The sequence below is a fragment of the Petaurus breviceps genome, unplaced genomic scaffold (assembly GCF_028583685.1).
Source record: "Petaurus breviceps papuanus isolate PSGF00001 unplaced genomic scaffold, PetGlider_PUasm1.0 582, whole genome shotgun sequence".
Lineage (NCBI taxonomy): Eukaryota > Metazoa > Chordata > Mammalia > Diprotodontia > Petauridae > Petaurus > Petaurus breviceps.
In genome coordinates, this window is record NW_027186390.1 from 11,034,550 (window position 1) to 11,055,927 (window position 21,378).

At 40.5% G+C, this 21,378-nt stretch overlaps 2 protein-coding genes and 1 long non-coding RNA gene across 12 annotated transcripts in view; 1 reads left to right on the plus strand and 2 right to left on the minus strand.

Annotated features, from left to right (window-relative positions):
- BPHL (biphenyl hydrolase like) overlaps positions 1-21,378 on the minus strand; it is a 467,045-nt gene that overhangs the window by 54,347 nt on the left and 391,320 nt on the right. The gene's annotated exons all lie outside the window — the stretch shown is intronic.
- LOC138173550 (uncharacterized) lies at positions 24-5,801 on the plus strand. The gene is made up of 3 exons (XR_011171429.1): positions 24-501; positions 2,342-2,437; positions 5,248-5,801. It is a non-coding gene; the product is annotated as an uncharacterized lncRNA (long non-coding RNA).
- Positions 17,632-21,378, minus strand: part of RIPK1 (receptor interacting serine/threonine kinase 1) — a 60,398-nt gene continuing 56,651 nt past the window's right edge. For all 8 annotated transcript variants that reach the window (XM_069103582.1, XM_069103581.1, XM_069103577.1 and 5 more), the window contains one exon: positions 17,632-19,441. In XM_069103582.1, the coding sequence (XP_068959683.1) occupies positions 19,155-19,441 (287 nt within the window). In that variant the 3' untranslated portion in view covers positions 17,632-19,154. The remainder of the gene's footprint in view (positions 19,442-21,378) is intronic.

Consider the following 21,378-nt stretch of genomic DNA (forward strand, 5'->3'; position numbering starts at 1 on the left):
AATCGTCCCCGCTCCACCCCCCCTGGCTGGCTGCCGAGATAGCTCCGGAGGCGGGATGCGTTCATTATTCCTCACCACCTCCTTTACGAAACAAGTCTTAAACTAACCCCACCAAACTGGACAAGTGGCAGTCAGGCTGGCCTGTCTTCGGAGTTCCGGCCCTTGCCGACTGGCTTTCTGTTCCCCGCCAAGTATCAGTTACCAGCTACTATCCCAGGCCTTTTTAAAAGCATTTTTCCCTCGCTCAGTAATGGGTCTTTTTGTTAATGGCCGCCGGAAGTGAAGGAGAGCCGAAGGGGAGAGTTTCGTGACGGACACTTCCCCCTAACTCCAGATTCTCTAACCTCAGTCGCGCTCTTCATTTCCTATCCTACTTCCGGTGAGGGGGTTCTTCAAAGAGAAAGAACTTCCTGAAAGTATGCCTGCATCCTAAGCCTTCGAGGAGTTTTGCGACCCAGTAAGGGGGCTGTGATACTAATATAATACAAAGCTTGTTATGCTGTAAGTAAGAAGCATCTTGGCTAAGTAGATAGAGCCGACCTTGAGTTCGGACGTCTTGGGCCCAAGCCCTGCCTCTGAGTCTCCTGGCTGTGTGACGTTGGGCTTCATGTCTCTGAGCCTGGGACTACTCCTAAATTGCTGCACTAGTGCCTGTGTTGTTGTTCTTCCTTCACTCGGTTCTCCAAGAGGACCGTGATATCAGGAAGGTGATGCCTGACTTGGAAGTGAACAGGATTTAAGTGAGGCAGGGCTGCGCAAAGTCACCAGCCTCACTTTGTCCTCTGGAGCCTGTATGAGTAATAGGTGTTCCTCCACCTATCAAAAGAAATCACAGGCCGATACTGAAAGGACAAAGTTGAAGAGGAAATCTATGTATTCTAATGAAAGCTAAGGTCATAAGAGATTTGTATTAGGGAGGAACCTTAGAGATCTTTTCATCCATTCTCCTTTTACAGATGGGAAAAGGGAAGTGACTTGCCCTAGATTACTTAGATGCTTCTATAAAATGTGTATTCCCCACATAGGGTATATCTTTGTCAAAGGAGCATTGTCTAAATGCGGAACACATGAAAATATCTCAGAATCTCACCCATTGGCAAGTTGAATTCAATTCATGGCTGAAGGGCAGCAGGAGATTGCAGCAATAGGCTGGCCACTCTGTTCTCTTAAGAGAAGGGATACTAAACTAGAACGCAGGGGAAATGATTTTAGGGTCAAGCTGTTTTCCTAGTTGTTACATCTTAAGGAGATGGAGTAGCCCAGGCTTATGGCCAAGACTTTGTCCCTTCTCTCTAAGTGTTAGTTGTACAAAAGACCATGGCAGAACTTATCCATGCAGATAATAAAGAAAAATCAGAAGTTTTACAGATTAAAATATATGAGACAGCAGAGTGAATGAACTCTTCCATTGAGAGGTAGGTATCCCAGTTGAGCCTGTCTCACCTATGGGGAAATTCCCCAAAGAGTCCAGGAAAACTGGAAATAGAAGGCTTATTGCACCACTGGTTCTTTAATATGTTCGTTGCTTCCTGAAGTCTTTTATTTCTCTTTTCACTTTTCTTCACCATAGGAGCTAGAACCTTGTGTTCTCTAAGAAAGAAGAAAGGTCATTCTTTTCCTGATGTCTGAACAAATTCCTGATATAGGCTGGTTGATTGGTTATTGTCCTTTGTTCTCAAAGAGGACCAAAATGACATCACTAATCTAGAGTCAAGTTTCAGTGTGTCAGACTGGCTGATCAGACCAGTACCAACTTGGAATGTTCTACCACAGGTCAGGCACAAATATTCCATATGAACTTTTGGGGTGGATTCTCTAAATTTGTGCATCTTGCGTTTCTTTTGAGCTATTTCAATTCTGCTTTGCTTATAAAGCACAGCACCTTCTCTGATGTGGGCACACCATGCTCAGTGGTTCTGTGCCAGTATCTCCCATGTCACAATCCCAAAGTTCTTAAGAGAGACCTTGAGAGTGTCCTTATATCACTTCTTCTGACCACCATGTGAATACTTGCCTTAAATGAGTTTTCCATAAAATAGTCTTTTAGGAAATGTACATTTTGCATTCGTACAACATGACTATCCCATTGGAGTTGTGCTTTCTGAAGTAGAATTTCAATGCTTGGCAGTTTAGTTCCAGAAAGGACCTCAGTGTCTGGTACCTTATCCTTCCAGGTGATCTTCAGAATCTTCCTAAGATAATTCAAATGGAAGAGATTCAGTTTCCTGGCATGGCATTGGTATGCTGTCCAGGTTCTACAGGCATGGAACAATGAGGTCAGCACAACAGCTCTGTAGACCTTCAGTTTGGTAGTCGATCTAATATGTCTTCTGTCTGACAGTTTCCTTTAGAGCTTCCCAAACACTGAACTAGCTTTGGAAATTCATGTGTCAGCCTCATTATCAATGTTTACATTCCTGGAAAGTACACTACCAAGGTAAGTAAACTTATCCACAGTATTCAAAACTCTGTTTGCTGTAACCAATGGTTCCACATATGGATGGTATGGTGGTGGCTGATGGAGCACCTGTGTTTTCTTAGTGTTCATTGTTAGGCTGAAATTAGCACAAGCAGCAGATAATTGATCCAAACTTTGTTGCATCTCAGATTCAGAGGTTGCATCTGTGAACAGAAAATCATGCACCAACACTCCCACCACTTTGGTCTTGGTTTGTAGCCTTTTCAAGTTGAAGAATTTACCATCAGTGAAGTAGCTAACTTTGATGCCATGTTCATCCTCATTGAAAGCATTTGACAACATGGCTGAAAACATCATGCTAAAGAGCATGGGAGCAAGCACACAGCCTTGTTTCACTCAATTGATGACTGGGAAAGCATGAGAGCATTGCCCATTATCCAGAACCTGGACAAGCATGCCATCATGAAATTGACATACAGTGTTGATGAACTTCTCTGGGCAGCCAAATTTTGACATAATTTTCCATAAGCTTTCATGGCTGACAGTATCAAAGGCCTTGGTCAGATCTACAAATGTTGTGTACAGACCTCTTGTTCTGTTCCTGGCATTTCTACTGGAGTTGTGGAGCAGCAAACACCATATTGACCATTCCTCAGCCCTTTCTGAAGTCACACTGGCTTTCAAGTAGGTGAAAGGTGAAGGATTAGCCTATTAAGGAGGACTGTGGCAAGAATCTGACCAGCAATGACTAGGAGAGAGGACCTCCTGTCCCCCCCCCCCACTTTCCCCCCTCAATTGTCACAGGACAGTCTATTTCCTTTACCTTTATAGATATGGACAGTGGAGGCATCCTTGAACTCCTGGGAGATAACCTTCTCTTATCATATAAACTGGAAAATTTCAATCAACTTTTGTATGAGCAATGGACCTCCTACCTTGTAAATATCAGCTGGAATAGAATCAATACCAGGTGCTTTGCCACACAAAAGGAGCCTAATGGCATTCAAAACCTCTTCATTTGGAACTTCAGCTAGGGAGGGATTGACTTTAACCCAAGGTAAAGAGTCAGTGGATTCAGCATTGATTGAGGATGATTTGTTGAGAACACTATGGAAGTGTTCATCCCATCTCTCTAGAATCATGTCCTTATCATTAATCAATTTGGCTCTACCAGCACTGAGTAGTTGAGATGCACCACAGGTCTTTGCCCATAAATAGCCTTCAGGGCATCATAAAAGCACTTTGCAGTTACTAATAGCATAAAACTGAATTTCATCTGCCTTCTAACTGAGCCAAGAATCCTGCATCTCTCCAAACTGCTTGTACTTTACTTTCAATGGAATTAAATGCTTCCTCCTTAGAGATGGATGAACTATCCTCTTGGTGAGCCCTGTGGAGTTCTCATTTTTCATTTAACAGTTTCTGAATTTCCCCATCATTTTCATCAAACCAGTCTTGATGTTAGTGAGTGTTCTGATCCAGATGAGCAAATGCAGTGTTATCCACCAAATTTCTGAAAGCTGCCCACTCCTATTCTGCTCCACTGTTGCCTCAATTTTCCCTCCAAGTTAGCAACAAACTGTTTCCAATCAGAGAAGAGTTCTAATCTGTTGCCATTAATTCTTCTGGTAGTCATTTTGCCTTAGGGAGACCACTTTTGTTGAGTGTGAATATTTAGCTTGGAGATGATCAGTCTATGATCAGTCCAGCACAGAGTGCTTTGTTACACTCACATCCTGTCTGTTTCATCTCCTTACAATCACATAGTCTATTAAATGCCAATGTTTGCTGCAAGGGTGCACACACAAAGTTTTATTGTGTTTAGGTAAATAGAAGACAATTTTGGCGATGAGGTCATGAGATACACAAGTCTTTAGTAGTAAGTGACCATCACTGTTGCTATTTTCAAATCCATTCCTCCCTAGGATTCCCTGCTAAGTCTGGTAGTCTTAGCCTACTCTAGCATTAAAGTCACACAGAATTATAAGCTTGTCCTCTTTGGGCACATTGATGATAAGGGTCTCCAGGTCTTCATAAAATTTTTCTTTGACCTCATCAGGGCTTATGGTGGGAACATAGGCACTGATGATGGTGGTGTGGTGTTTTCCTACAAGTGGCAATCATTGTCATGATCCTGTTCACTCCTTTTGCTAGCCACACAAGCTTATTGACTAGATTAGTTTTGATTGCAAAACCTACACCAGCTTCACAGTGCTCCCCTTCACTGCAGTCACTCTAGAAAAATGTGTATACAGCTCCAACTTCAGCAAGCTGGCCTTCATTTACCAGCCTTGTTTCACTCAGGGCTGCTATTTGGATACAATACCTTCTGAGTTCTCTTGCAAAACAAGAGCCATTGGTCTTTCAGGTCTACTGGATTTTGTGTTATGTTCCATGTGCTGATGATGCGTGGAATCATCTTTGCAGACGTTTTTGTACTTTTTTTGTGTTTCGACCACAGAGTGGGAACCCTGCCTGCCATGGTAATCAGGCCAGGGTTAGGTAAGTAGACAATTTTTAGGGTACCTTTTCTAGCCCCTTCCTCACACCAGGAGGTGAGCAGTGCAATCCTTAAAAGGCAGCTCAGACACCCAGAGGGCTGCCAAATTCCATTGTTGCTTTCAATGAGAAGACGATCCTATGGCCTGGGTCACCCGTGTGCAGGATTGTAACTCTTAGTGTATCCACACCTGCTGCTTCATCACTTGCCTCTTCCCATCGGATTTTGAGATAGGTAAAATGGTATGGGTGATGTCTTTTATTCATGCATAAATTGGATTAAGTGAGGCAGAGTTGCATGAAGTCATCTGATTTACTCTCTCCTCCAGAGTCATCACAGTCCAGTGGCAGAACAGAATCAAGATGATTGGTGATGTCTCAAGATGCACTAGATGACCTTGGCGTCTTCGATGTCCAACCAAGCTCTAAGTGCTCCAAAGCACCTGCTTCAGCTGCCTTCATGGATGTTGGAACAAATTATTCCCATCCACCCATTTGGCCAACGGAAGTCTTCACTTGTTTATGGTAGATACCCCCCTAACTCACCAATGGGACTGAGACCCTTTGGTTATCTTCAACCTGGTTTAGCTCATCTGCTGAAACAGTTTACTGGGGTATAGCCACTGTGCATGCCAAAGCTTCTTGGAGCCATAGTTTAGAGTTGGGTGGAACAGATGGACACCAAAGGCAGAAAGCAGCCCTGAAAAGGGCTCAGCAGCCATGATACCAGATATATCAGTCCTCCCTGAACACACCCTACTCCTCATACAGACATTCAACATATGAATAATTCTTCTCTCTACCAATTAGAAGAGTTTTATGCAAATGTACTAAGCTTGAACCCTTGATTAAACTTCAATGGATCTGTTATCTCATCAATGTAGGTTTTCTCTCCAGTGATTGAGATTCTACGTCCTGATCAACTCTTCATCCTGTTCAGTTGAACATCTTTTTTAACTCTTGTCTATGCTCAATATAGATCCTTAAATATTATACAGGTGTTTATGCTATGTCCTCCTATAATTACAGAAGGTTTTCTTAACATTTTAGGGCTTCCATTTATTATATATATATGTATATATATATATACATATATATATATCCCTTCATATTATAGTTACCAAATAGGCATACAAATTTTACAGAGTTATCCCTCACTTTGGCTACAAGATTGGCCCATCTTTTTTTTCTGGTGATACAGTGATATGATGACATTTTAAAATATCTCTTCTGTGCAGTTTTCCCTTGGCAATGTGATGTAAGCCCGATCATGGTTACCATGAACCTCTCCACTATCCACTGGGTGACTCTCAACTTTAATTTTTTAGCGAATGTTGTATTCCATTTCTTACATACAGTATTACTGGACGTATGTTGTTAAAAAGTTGGGCCTGGGGTAGGTAGGTGGCACAGTAGATAGAGCACTGGCCCTGGAGTCAGCAGGACCTGAGTTCAAATGCAGCCTTAAACACTTATCACTTACTAGCTGTGTGACCCTGGACAAGTCACTTAATCCTGATTGCCTGGCAAATAAATCAAAGACAGGCTTTTGATGCAGGATGTTGTAACACTCTGACCTGGGCCATCCTCTTTCTATATTCTGTTTTAATCATCTCACTATTATTACTCTTCTACGCCACTCCCCACACTAAGCCTTCCTCCTCCAAAAGAAAAATAAAAGCCCTCTCTTAAAAAAAAATTTATAGTCATATAAAACAAATTCATACATTGTGTCTAAAAATTCATATCCCATTCTGCACATCTAGTCCATAACTTTTAGAGATGGTTCATCATTGGTCTTTTGATGTCTTTATTGGTCATTGTATTGATCATAGTTCTTTAGTCTTTTTATTTATTTTATTCTATAGTCTTATTTTTCTTTACAATGTTGTAGTTTTGCATAAATTATTCTTCTTGTTCTTACTTCATTCTGCATCATTTTATACAAATTTTCCCAGGTTTTTCTAAATGCATCCTGTTTTTTCATTTCTTATGGCACAATAATATCCCATTACATTTTATAATATAATTTATTCATCCATATCTCAAACGGTACAAACTCACTTTATTTCCAAGTTTTTGCTAAACAAAAAGTGGTTATCTCTTTCCTGTACTGTTTCAATAACCTAATTGTTTTCTCTGCGTCCAGTCTCTCCCACCTACTCCCTATAATTGATCATCTATACAACCTACAAAACTATCTTTGTGAACAAAAGAGTGGGGAACCTATGGCCTCAAGGCCACATGTGGTCTTCTAGGTCCTTGGACCTTGGCCTTTTGACTGATTCCAAGTTTTACAGAACAAATCCTTTTATTAAGGAGATTTGTTCTGTGAAGTTTGGATTCAGTCACAGGGCCACACTTGAGGACCTAGAGGGCCACATGTGGATGTGGCCACAGGCTCCCCACCCCTGTTAAATCAAGAGTAGGGCAGCCAAACAGAATGGCTGAGTCTCTCTGACCTCTAGTTCGTTTTTAAAGCTCCACTCCCCTCAGATCCCATGCCTGTAGTTCAAGCTACCCAACCACTCCAAAAGACTTCTTCTCACAATGTGGTCAGTAAATTGGTACTAGAAAGAATGTCTACTCATGCTCCTCTCTAAGGAATTTCCATTACCCATCACCACAACTCCAGTGGAAGCAGGCTCTCTGGCCTCTCCCTCACGGTAAAACTGTATTAGTAGGGGCGGCCAGGTAGCACAGCGAGTAAGAGCACCGGCCCCAGAGTTGGGATGACCTGGGATCGAATCCGGGCTCAGACACTTAGTACCCACCCAGAAACACCTGGCCATGTAACCTTGAGCAAGTTACTTAACCCCAATTGCTTTAAAAAAAAAAAACTCTTATTAGTAGAGCGTGCTGATGTTGTATTCGGTGCATGTGCCAGTTTCTCTTATTTTAAAATTATTTTGTAATTGCAGTCATATAGTTATTGTATGTATCTTGTTAGGGGTATTCCCAAAGAGTCCATAGGTTTTTTTTTGTTTGTTTCTTTGGTTTTTGTTTTTGAAACTATTTCTTTTGAACAACATTAAACATCAATACAAGTTGAACTTGCTTTGTAACTATTGACATCTAAAGACATGAATTTCTGCTTATAAGATGTCATAACAAAATTTTGCTCCTAAGTTTTACTAACATTTATGCTTTTTTGTTGTTTATTCATGCATTCCCACTACTTTTTAAAAAAATGCTTTTATACATTATCTCATTTGATCCCATTGTACTATTTTACATTTTTATAGTGCTTTAGTTTTTCTTTTAAAAATTTCTCTCTCCCTCTTACTGTCCTCAAAAAAAATTAAAACAAATCCTCACCTCACAACTAGGAATAATCCAAAAAAGCCCAAATTCCCACATTTAGCACAAGTGGTTTTCAGTGAGATTTTGAGTCAGGCAAATTCCCAGGCCTTTGAAGAATATTTATCTCCATCTCTTAAATATCTTAATCTTTCATAACATATAATAGCATGGTGAAAGGCCATGTGGTATTTAATTTGAGAACTTCTCTAATTTTGGAACAATTCTGCTCAGCATGTCTATATATTTATTACTTCATCATTTCTTCAATGAAGACAAGTTTTCCAGGTCCACTAGAAGTAAGAAAATTCCCCAGACATTTTTGAGGTGATGTTTTATAATCTGATGAAGAAGCCAATTTCTTATAGGTTCATCTGGATTTTTTCTGACAGGGGTTTTGGTGTAGCCTTCAATGAAAACAGTGAATTTCTTCATTAAAGTTTCCCTTTTCTAATCTGATACTTTTGTCTTTGTTTTGTCTTGGCCATGACAAGCATACTTTTTTTTTTCCTAGCCATGACTAGAAGTTATTTTTACTGTTCTTATAGCTATTCTGCCAGCGTCAAAAACTTCATGCTTCATTGTAGAGGAATTAATAAATAACCTGTTCAACTATCAGGTCCTTCAGGAAGTTTTTATTGTTTTCTGATGGCTAATTAGACTGTTATAGCAAGAGTTTGTTCCTATTATTGTTTTAATATCTGACCACCCTTTGCTTTGTATTTTAGTACAACTAATCCTGTTTCATTATGGGTTTAAATAATCACAGTAATCCTTCACTTCCCCATACCAGTAGCTGCTGCAATATCTCATATCATTGACGTATATTTTGGGGGAACTATAACTTTTCCCTCTTTCCTTCAATTAATATTCATTTTTTAAAATCACCTTTAAAAACAGCAAAATAGAATAATTTGTCTATGGCACAAAATATAGCTTTAGGATGACAAAGGACCAGCTAAAGGTGGGAAAACCAGTTCAATTTGTTTTCAACTGGTTATGGTCAGCTTTTCTGAAGTAGCGTGGTCTTGGTAGAAACACATAGGTATGAGCATTGTCAGCACAAAATTAAACCACTTAAAAACGATTGCTTGTCACAAATAATTCATACTTGACTCTAAGCTCCTTGAGGGCAAGGACTATTTCATTTATGTCTTGACGTATAGTAAGTGCCTAATACATGTTGAATATTTTGACCTTCATGTACTCTGTATTTACTAATCTGTTTATTGTCCTCTATTACTTTAATCCACTCCATTCTTACAGAGAGGAAGAGTGGTACCAAGCTCACTCTTGTTTTTTACCTTTTTATAAATAAACCTTCAGAAACAATACATCTATATTGTGGGGACATTAATACTAGTATCAGTTAATTCATAATATTAACTACATCATGATGTAATATATGCCAAGTGCTTTGCAACCTTAAAGCACTAATAATTGTGACTTGTTACTGTTTTATTAATAGTATTTTACTCTTATGAACATTTGTTTAACTTTTATCCTGGGAATGTGACAGTTCCAAATCAAGCAGGAAAAAAATATACAGTTAACAATCCATTTTATACTTTGTTGTCTCCTTTTGAGGAGATGAAGCATATATGTATGTATATATGGGAATGTGCTTGTGATTTGGCCAAAATTCTGTTCTAGGGACCTGTAATGTAATGCCAAAAGAAAGGCAACTTCCCAAGGTTCAGAATACCAGCATAGGTGTTCTCCATTTTATTCAGTAACAAACCCAGAACAGAGAAGATCAAAACATGACATCATTCAAAATACAGCATTTACTAAGTGTGATTAAATAATCTCCAAGTACTACCCCACCCCAGGACCTTCCAATCATTCAATCAATTACAAAGTCCCTGTTCTAAATACTTCTCCACCCCTAGGCTATACCTTCATTTGGTCCACCACAAAACCCCTCTTCTCAAATGGAGATTAGTTTCCAAACATAGGTAAAGTACCTTCATTTGTCAATCACAGAGCACAATAAGGTCAAAAGTTCCCCACCCCTGGATCACAATTGAATCTACCCCAGAGTTACATCAAGTTTAAACACAGCACTTAATACCCAAATGGAGGTCTTTTCTTCATCTTGACACGAGGCAAGTTCTCAGCAATCTTAGTTCCTGGGGAGACAAGGCTTAGTAAGGCCATAAGATACATTGCCCGTCCCTTCATGAATTCATCCTCTGTCTGTAGAACAGTCCTAGAACCCCTGAACACATTAGCAAAGCCCTCTCCCAGGATTTCTGTAAACATACAACAAGAAAATCCTTCTTCAGGGCTTCTGAACCAACAGAAAGGCTCCCAGACCCCTGCAACAACAGCACTGTCCTTCACCAGTGGACAGTATTCATTCTGTCTGCCGGACAGTCTCCAGACCCCTGCAACAACAGTACTGTCCCTCACCAGTGGACAGTATTCACTCTCTGTCTGCAGGACAGTCTCAGGCCTTCTTAACCAAATGCCAGGTTCCAGGACTTCTTCAACAGGACAGTCTTTCACCAGTGGACAAATCTGGCAAAATAACATCAAAACAGACAGACAAAGTACCAGCAAAACAGCCATGTCTCCTCAGTCCTTGGCAGCTCAGGGGGGAGGTCTCAAAAGTCCAGGGCAATTCAAAGCGGCCACCAGCAATCTCTTAGTCTCTCTCTCTCCACGAGGTGCTGCTTCCAAAAAGAACTTCCGCCTCTCTCTAGTGTCTCTCCAAATCTACGTCACCAGCTCCTCCCAGTCAGGACTTTCTTTTCACATCAAAAAGTCCATCCCACAGGTGGGATTAACAAGCTCTGGGTTTTAATACAATCAATTTGAAAACCAAGCCCAATACAGGGGAATCTCCACATTCCATTACTATCACATTACTATCAGCTTAATCAGTGCCTGAGGATGAATTTACACTCAAGTTTTCCTGACTTCAGTTCCAGCATTCTATCCACTGTGTCGCCTGGCTGCCTCTAGTAGGCACCATACACATTATTCCCATTTCACAGGTAAGGAAATTGTGAACCTCAGAAAAGTTGTGACTTTCCTAGAGTCATGAAATCAGTAAGTATTAGAAGGGTTAGCTCAATAAGCCACAGCAAAAATAGTATTTGGAGTGAAAAGTGCTAGGTTCAAGTCTTTACTCTGACTCTTACTAGTCATACAACATTGGGTAAATTTCTCTGTTTCTGAGTTTCCTGTTACATATTCTGCAAGGAGTCCTGACACATAAGTATTGAGCTCTATGCATACAGCATACATCCCTCAGTAGGTGGCATTGGCTATTTCTCTGTCCCCAGTTGCGACTTTAATGACATATCTCATAGGATTTGTCCACAAGTCTCTTACTCTCATGTAATTCACATCCACATGAGAAAATAAGTATAAAGTCCTTGGCACAGTACCTTAGTAAATATTTGTTTCCTTCCCCATTCCTCCCCCAAATTGTTTGGGCACCTTGTCTGTCATCAATGAATTTTATTCAGTCAACATCTATTAAAAGTATCCATTCTGGGCACTAGGGAATCAGAGCCAAAATTAAATAGCCTCTGTTGCCTCTGGGAGCTCCATTCCATTGGAGGATGCAAAATATACCCATTTTAAGGACAAGGAAATTTAATGAGGAAACACCACTAACAACTGTTGGGGTCAGGGAAATCCTCATGGAGGAAGTGGCCCCTGAGCTAAAACCAGAAGGGAGGAAAAAGATTCTATGAGAGACAGAGATGAGGAAAGTATGTTCCTGGAATAGGGGAAGGGCTTATATAAATACATGGAAGCAAGAGATGGAGTACTGAGTTCAGGAAGAAGTTAGTACATTGATTTGCCTAGTCTATAGATTTTGTGAGGGAGAGCAATTTATTTATTTATTTATTTATTCATTCATTTATTTATTTATTTATTTATGTTTTTGCTTTTTCTTGGAGGGGGGAATGAAGGGCAAATGGGGTTAAGTGACTTGCCTAGGGTCACACAGTTAGTAAGTGTTAAGTATCTGAGGCCAGATTTGAACTCAGGTCCTCCTGACTCCAGGGCCAGTGCTCTTTTTACTTAACTACTTAGCTGCCTGAAGGAGAGTAATTTAAAGGAAGGCTGCAAAGTTTGTTGACTTGATCTGCATTGATGCCAACCAAAAATCCATGCCCTCGCCATCCAGAAATTAAATTTCCTAGATCATTAAATTCTTGAATGTTAAAGTTGACGAACTTTCAAATTCAATAAGCTTCTCTCTGGAAATGGAACTTTTTTGAATGGAGGTATTGATTATCTAGTGGAAGAAAAAAGAATGAAGGTATTTAAATAACATTCATTCATAAAGAAGATATGGCATTGCCCTGAAGCTAGAGTTTTCTAATTCAAAAGCTAATTTTTCAGGAAAATGGATATTTAATACAATGGAGAGAAAAACACATTTAAGGGTCACAGCTGTCTCTGTTATAGCACAGTACAGAAAAGAAATGACAGAATGATTTGGTGACAGCAAATGTCCTTAGAAGAAAAATGGTCCCTCAAATGACTGGGTCTGAAAAACCAATTCCACTGTCTGTGGGCTTGATTTGATGGATACCAATGTGGCCAAGGGGAAATGTTATTTTTTGCCTGTGAAAAATCAGAGCTAATGTTGGGAGGGAAAGAGGCTTTCTACCCTGCTGACTTCTTTTCCCAATTTAGGATGAAACAATACAAATAGAAAACATCTTGGTTCTCCCTAGTAGCCACTTTACAAATCTTCATCATTTATTGATCTCTGGGATAGTCAGTCTAGAAAGGACAGCAACTTGTGCTGGGAGACAATTGACTGGAGTCATAAATAGTAAGGCAAAAGATCAAGGAGAGGGGAAGAGTGGAGGGAAGATGCAGAAGAGATCTATTGGGTGAAGATGGGTACAGCTGAAACTACTCTCATTGATTGTCAGGGAGTGGTTAAAATATATTTATTTGCATTATCCCACAATTCCATTGAGAAGAGAAGCAGCCTGGATTTGGAGCCAGAAAGACCTGACTTTAGATCTGGCCCGTTGTAATGTAATGCCAAGAAAGGCAACTTCCCAAGGTTCAGAATACCAGCATAGGTGCTCTCCATTTTATTCAGTGACCAACCAAGAACAGAGAAGATCAAAACATGACATCATTCCAAATACAGCATTTACTAAATGTGATTAAATAATCTCCAAGGACTACCCCACCCCAGGACCTTCCAATCATTCAATCAATTATAAAGTCTCTGTTCTAAATACTTCTCCACCCCTAGGCTATACCTTAATTAAGTCCACCACAAAGCCCCTCTTCTCAAATGGAGATTAGTTTCCAAACATAAGGTCAAAAGTTCCCCACCCCTGGATCACAATTGAATCTACCCCAGAGTTACATCAAGTTTAAACACAGCACTTAATACCCAAATGGAGGTCTTTTCTTCATCTTGACACGAGGCAAGTTCTCAGCAATCTTAGTTCCTGGGGAGACAAGGCTTAGCAAAGCCACAAGATACATTGCCAGTCCCTTCATGAATTTATCCTCTGTCTGTAGAACAGTCCTAGAACCCCTGAACACATTAGCAAAGCCCTCTCCCAGGATTTCTGTAAACATACAACAAGAAAATCCTTCTTCAGGGCTTCTGAACCAACAGAAAGGCTCCCAGACCCCTGCAACAACAGCACTGTCCTTCACCAGTGGACAGTATTCACTCTGTCTGCAGGACAGTCTCCAGACCCCTGCAACAACAGCACTGTCCTTCACCAGTGGACAGTATTCACTCTCTGTCTGCAGGACAGTCTCAGGGCTTCTTAGGGAACAGCCAGGTTCCAGGACTTCTTCAACAAAAGGACTGTCTTTCACCAGTGGACAAATCTGGCAAAACAACATCAAAACAGACAGACAAAGTACCAGCAAAACAGCCATGTCTCCTCAGTCCTTGGCAGCTCAGGGGGCAGGTCTCAAAAGTCCAGGGCAATTCAAAGCGGCCACCAGCAATTCTCTTAGTCTCTCTGTCTCCACGAGGTGCTGCTTCCAAAAAGAAAAAAAAAGGTCTTCTGCCTCTCTCTAGTGTCTCTCCAAATCTACACAGCTCCTCCCAGTTCAGGACTTTCTTTTCACATCAACAAGCCCATCCCACAGGTGGGATTAACAAGCTCTGGGTTTTAACACAATCAATTTGAAAACCAAGCCAATACAGGGGAATCTTTAATTGCCATTACTATCACAGGACCTTTTGTGCAAAATCATCTGCAGTTCTCACAACTACATTAGCCGGGAAGCTGTGCCAAATGAAACCCACATCCTGTGGGCCACTAACATTGCCTTCCTGATATTTCTATCTCTGACATTAATTCTGACTTGCTCTTGTGCTAATGCTTTTTTTTTTTTAAGCAATTAGGGTTAAGCAACTTGCTCAAGGTTACACGGCCAGGTATTTCTGGGTGTGGTGCTAAGTATCTGGGCCTGGATTCGATCCCCAGGTTATCCCAACATTGGAGCCCGTGCTTTTACTCGCTGAGCCACCTGGCCGCCTCTATGCTTTTTTTTTTTTAAGTAACTATGGCGCAGTGAATAAAGCGCCAGCCCTGGAGTCAGAAGGACTCGAGTTCGGTTCTGGCCTCAGACACTTAACACCCACACACAAAAACTAGCAGTGTAACCTTGGGCAAGTTACTTAACCCCAATTGCCCTCCAAAAGGCAAAAAAAAAAAAAATTAATTAAATAAAAGTAACTGTGCACAGCATCTTCATTTATTTTTAGGCCGGGTTCCTCAATCTTTAATGAAAATAAACTACTTTTTCATTTCCCTGTAATCTTGAGATCACTGGCCTTGGGGGAGGGGGATGAGGGAGAATGGAGGAGCTCTGCTGTCATCAAAGTTCCTGAGTAGATTGGAGGTCAGATGCTACTGAATATTTTACTCCTGAGCATACTGGCAAATCTTGGTTGAGGGAGGGCAGGTTGTGGTAGAGGTAGGTGGTAGTAACTAGTATGGAGCCCTACCAGGTAAGGTTTCTAGATCTAGTGGTAGATTTTGGCTAGAGGAATCCTCTTTTAAGTTAAGGTGATCATGGTTTTTAGGTCTTCAGTCTGATCCAAGAAATGTTGATTTTCTTTTACCTTTCCCAGCATATATGCTGAAGCTTTTTCAGTTGGTGTAGCTTCCAAGGAAGTGGCATGACATTGTAACATCTATTCCTGTCTAAAATTTAAAATGTCTAGGAAGTGAACTTAGCTCCCACAATAGTTTGGGTAGCCAATGCTAGAGGGAAAACTGGTATCTCAGTAGTATCTAAAGCATGGAGGTACTGGGGACCTGGGCAGCTAAGTGTTAGTGGATAGAGTGCCACACCTGGAGTCAGAAAGACTCATCTTCCTGAGTCTGAATCTCACTTACCAACTCAACTGTGTGATCCTGGGAAAGTCACTTAACCTTGTTTGCTTCAGTCTTCTCAACTGTAAAATGAGCTGGAGAAGGAAATAGCAAAATACTCCCGTGTCTTTGCCAAGAAAACCCCAACTGGGGTCACAAGGAGTAGGACATGTCTAAACAACAACTGAGGGACTACTTAGATATTTTATTGTTCAGCTGGTACTTAATCCCTACCCACTTTAGATATCTAGTGTTAAGAGGGTGGGAGAGTATGTAGATTTCTGACAGCTTTTTTCTTCACTCACTAAGGGGTCATTCTATCCCTCTCTTGTCTCTGGTGGTCATATGAAATAAGAGCCCTCAAAGTCTGCAACAGAATCAATACCACATAACGGTCTCACTTATCTAAACACAGACATAACTAGTTTTAAAGACAGATATTTTAAGAATATTTATTTTGAATTAAAGTTTAAAATTCTACTAAGTCGTATTCCCATCTCTGAAGATTTTGTTCACAAACCTTAAGGGGAGTATTCAATGAAGAATTTAATTCCCTATAGGGTAAAGTGAAAAGATTATAAGCTCTGGAGTCAGAGTACCTAGATTAAAATTCCACCTCTTAAACTTGCTACCTCTGTGTGACTTTGGGCAGTCCTTTAACTTCCCAGATTCCTGATCTGTAAAATGAGGTCTCTTCAGATCCTTCCAGTTTGAGAACTATGATTTTGTGACTTGTATTGGGTAACTTTCCCAACACTTGCTGACTAATTGTCACTCCTGTTTAATTTTTTTTGCTCAGCTCTTTGTGATCACTCTCAGAACTGATGGTACACTTTCTTTTAGGCAGCTAGATATATCTTTAGGTTTCTTCATTTTAACCTGAGATTTCAAAGTGAACTCTTAAAAGCAGAGGGTATGGTACAGGTAGCATGGTACAGTAGAAAGAAAACTAAATTAGGTACCAAAAGACCTTGGCTAAATTCCCAATTTTCCCACTTTACAAGTCCTAAAATCTTAAGAAAATGGACCTTAATTTCACTATCTGTAAAATGAAGAGCCTGGACTAGATGATGTCTCAAGTTGATGCAGTACAGCCTCTGGGAACCCCCTTGAGCTCTCCTTCAATCTTCGAGGTACAGGCTCTGGGGGAACCATAAAATGATAAGGTTTAAGCTAGGGGTGCTCGAGACCCCAAAATACCAACACGCTGGGTCCTGCCGAATGAACTCAAGTGTTCTCTCAGCCAAAGAAAAGCAAAGTTTATTAAAAGTTTGCCATATTGGGTAGACTCTTAAGTGTTGTGCCTGGTTTTCTCCACAACCCCCCCTCCCCCAAGGAAGTGAGCAGACTTGCCAGGTCAGCTCTGACCTCCCCCACTAGGTCTCTGCCCTTTCCCCAGTCAGCTCACCTGCACAGAAGTGGATGGGCTTCTGGGGGAGTTTCAAGGTGTATACTGACCAATCACTGCTTACATAAAGCCCCCTTTATAAGTTAAGGTTCTGCCCCAGATTGGGGCTGTTGCTGGCTGCTAGGCCTGATCAGCCACATGGTGTTTTGAATAAAGGGTCCATTCTAAAATTATTACTTGGGTCTTGTTCGCATTAATCAAGGTACAGTACTACATTAAGGAGCCTTGCTATCTGTAAGGCTTGTATTGGACAAGCGGGCCAGAATTATCTGACACAGAGCAAGTCTGTGCTAGAAAATTCTATGGGACCCTCACATCACATGGAGGCAAGATGGGGGTCTGATATACAGAAAGGTTGTGGGAGGAATCTAGGGGTGGTTTAGAGGAGGAGTTTGGGGAGGGTCTTCAGAAGGAGTCAATGACGTCAAATAAATGAGGTCCAGTAAATGAGTGATTAAGGGTGGGAAGTTGCTGGACAAAGGAGGGATAGAGATTTGGGCAGAGCCACAATGAAAGGCCCATGGCCTCAGGCAAATGCCTCATCAAATGGGAAGATTCAAGGAGAGCTCTAGCTGGTTCCCAGAGCCTGTACCTCATCAAAGTTCCTTCTTTTTCTAAAGTTGTATAAGTTTATGATAGCAGCTAAATAACAGGAAGAAATCTTTTGGAAAAAAAATTTTTAATAAAAAAAGAAAACATTTAAACGTATTAAAATATGTAAAATAATAATTATAAAATGTTTTGCAATCATCATTACTAATTTTGGCATAACAGCATGAAAAGTTGATATGATATTTATTCCAGAATTCTTCGGTCTCATTCAATAATAACAAACATTAATATTATGACAAACAGTATGGTGTAGTGGTTACAGGACAACCTTAGACTCATGGATTCAAGTCCTGCCTCAGACACATGTAACTCTACACAAGTCCTTTTACCTCTAAATGCCCCAGGCAACTCTTTCAGATGATAAATTACAGGTTGGTTGCAGATCTGCATTCAGAGAGGGAGAGTTTTACACCAATGAAATCCATAAACCTGAACTCCCTGCAATTTCACTGTTCCCAGTCTCACTGGGTTATAACATAATGGAGCCTTGAAACTTGTAGACTGTTGTGGATTACCTTACCTCCCTTTGCATTATTTTCATCAGATACTTATATTTATGTCAGATCAGGCTGTATGGTAGAAAATCTCAGCCCTTGCCTTTTCCCCCCTAAACTATACTTGTGACAAAGTATGGAGATGAGGAGAGCACAAAACTAAGTCTGATTTATATTCTCCAGACTTCTTCAATCAGATTGCTAATATTTACTTAAGCAAAACACCAAGCTTTTAGGTAAATGGCATATTTGAACACAAAGTTTTGTGAAAAATGTTTGAGTAAAGCCATTTACTCCTCTCCAAATCCTCATTTCCCCCTTAAATAAACTTTCATTATTCTGAACTTTGCCTTTTTTTTAACTTCAGCCTTTTTGTTATTGGTTGGTTCTAAGAAATTTAGGCACGTTAAGGCAGACTCTCCTTTTTACAACTCTACCTATGTCAAATGACTAGAGACAATTGTTAAAAGAAATCTTCCTTTGGGTCATACCATGATTGAGAAAGCAACTCAGGAAATAAGACAAAAGGAGTTTATTGTAGCACACTGAGGCAGCAGCGTTGGGTAGGCCCAGCCCTGAATTCAAACTGCCCAGTGCTTTTATAGACAGGAGTAAAAAACTTCCATATAAGGGAAAGACAATCTGAATTGGTACATATTTCAAATGAGATGGGGTTAGTGCAGGGATGGAGAATCTGTGGCCTCAAGGCTGCATGTGGTCCTCAAGTGTGACCTTGAGGCTGCAGGTTCCCCACCCCTGGTAGTGTCACCTCATCTCCTCTCTTATTGTAGCATCATATGGAGATGAAAGTAGTGCTAAGGAGCTGGAATCATTATACATGTGGGCTGCCCTTTTCTGCAGGCTGGCAGGCACCTACGCCAAAGAACACACAAAGTGGAAAGATGGGGGGTCCCTCTGACTGACTCAACAGTAATGGCTGACTCTGCCTAGCCTGAATGCAGTTGAACAGGTGAAGGACTCTGATCTCAAAGAGATGTAGTTCAGACAGCACACTTCACAATGAGTTGCACAGTTAAAAAGGCATTTACATACATTTCTTTCAATTTACTCCTATCAGGCTAGTCTTGGCTTACAGATATCAAAGTATTGAGAAGGTCTGTTCTCTGGCACTCATACAGGGCTCTGGCTAGCTTTCCAACGGTGGCCCCCTTGTTGCCTTCCCTCATCAGCCACTTCTGGATCATCTGGTAAACCTTTTCTTTCAGTCCATCTCTATCATAGTCATGGTCAATTTCATCAATCTGGGATTCAGTGAAGCCCAACCTCCGGGCGCATTTTTTCCAAATCCTTCCAAGATTATCTCTTACTGGATCCAGATGTTTATCAGTCAGGCTAGTGGTATCTCCTACCAAAGGAAAAAGAGAGGCATCTAGATACAACATTCCAAAAAACAAATTCCCATGCCTCCTAAAACTAATAATGATGTTCAGGTCAAGGGAGGGGTCTGAACTAGTTGATCTCTGAAGTGTGCTAAGAGTATAGAGTTTTATGTTGGAAGGGAGAAAGGAAATGCGTTTTATTTCCAAATTCTCCTTTCAAACACAGAAAGATTCTTGAAATGTACCCTCTCCTGCATATAGAAGGGAAGAAAAATGCATTTACTTATATAGAAGGGAAGAAAAACGCATTAATACTTATCCTGTACCTATCTTGTTTGTACATGGTTGTTTGCATTTTGTCTCCCCCATTACATGGGGGGTTCCTTGAGAGGAGGGGCTGGATTTTGCTTTTCTTTGTCTCCCCTCCTAGCACAGAACAGGTGTTTCATAAATGCTAGTTGACTTGATTTGACTTCCTGACTTTTTCTTTACTACCTAACTGAATCAGAGAGGCCTTGACCATTCTTTACCTCTTTATTCCCACCTTGGCTACTCTCTTGTTCAAAAAATGCATAGCAGAATCAAGCAAAGTTAGGAAAAGACATCTGTATGCCCTAGGCAAGGTTAAAAATCATTATTTCCTATCTAGGCATACCTTATTTTATTGCATTTCACAGATATTATGTATTTTACAAATTGAAGGTATGTGGCAACCCTGGGTCAAGCCAATCTATCGGTGCCATTTTTACAAGTGCTCACATCTCTGTGCCATACCTTGATCATTCTTGCAATATTTTAAATGTTTTCTTTATTATGTCTATCATGGTGATCTGTGACCTTTGATGTTACTACTGTAATAATTTTGGGACACCATGAACTGCAGGCTCAATCAATAAATGTCTGTGTTCTGACTGTTCACTGACAGGCCATTCTGGTCTCTCTCTTCCTCTCTTCAGGCCTCCCTATTCCCTGAGATGAAACAATATTGAAATTAGGCCAACTAATAAGCTTACAATGGCCTTTAAGTGTTCAAGTGAAAAGGAGTCAATTGATAGAGCAATTGTCAGTACTATCTTATTTTAAGAAATTGCCACAGCAATATTCAGCAGCCACCAACCAGGGGAAAGATGCTCCACTAGCAAAAAGATTACCATTCACAAAAGGCTTAAATGATGGTTAGCATTTTTAGCAATAAGATATATTTTTTTAAGCAATTGGGGTTAAGTAACTTGCTCAAGGTTACACGGCCAGGTGTTTCTGGGTGGATGCTAAATGTCTGAGCCCGGATTCGATCCCCAGGTCATCCCAACACTGGGGCCGGTGCTCTTACTCACTGTGCTACCTGGACACATAAGGTATTTTTAAATTAAGCTGTGTGCATTTTTTTTATTAGAAATATTACTATTGCACACTTAACAGACTACAGAAGAATGCAAATATAACTTTTATATGCATTGGGAAACCAAAACATTTTTATAACTTGCTTTTTTTGAGATATTTTCTTTATTGCGATGGTCTGGAACACACTCTGTGTGTTTCAGTATTTCTGAGGTGTGCCTGTATATGATGGTGCTATAGAGGCTTTGAGCCTTCACTCTAACATACCTGATTTGAATCCACAAAATAAATATGTGCTATAGAAGGTAGGTCTCTTTGATGTTAACACAACATATCAATTTAGAAAAAGGAATAAGAAAAAGTATCCCTTATTCTTCCCTCTCCTTGCCCCTTGTAATGTTGTGCTCTAAATGTCTGCTTACCTCACCTTCCCCTAGTTCCAGCTCTGGCGTTAATTAACATGGCAGAAGAATTCCCTCATGGACACATTTACTAGGGCCATACCCACTTTGGTGATGCATTCAGGGTAATGAGCAGGCATTTTAAATTTTAAAACACTATGCTGGATATTTTATTATATTTATTACCAGCCTACCATCACCATATGGCAAGAAAAATCCAGCTC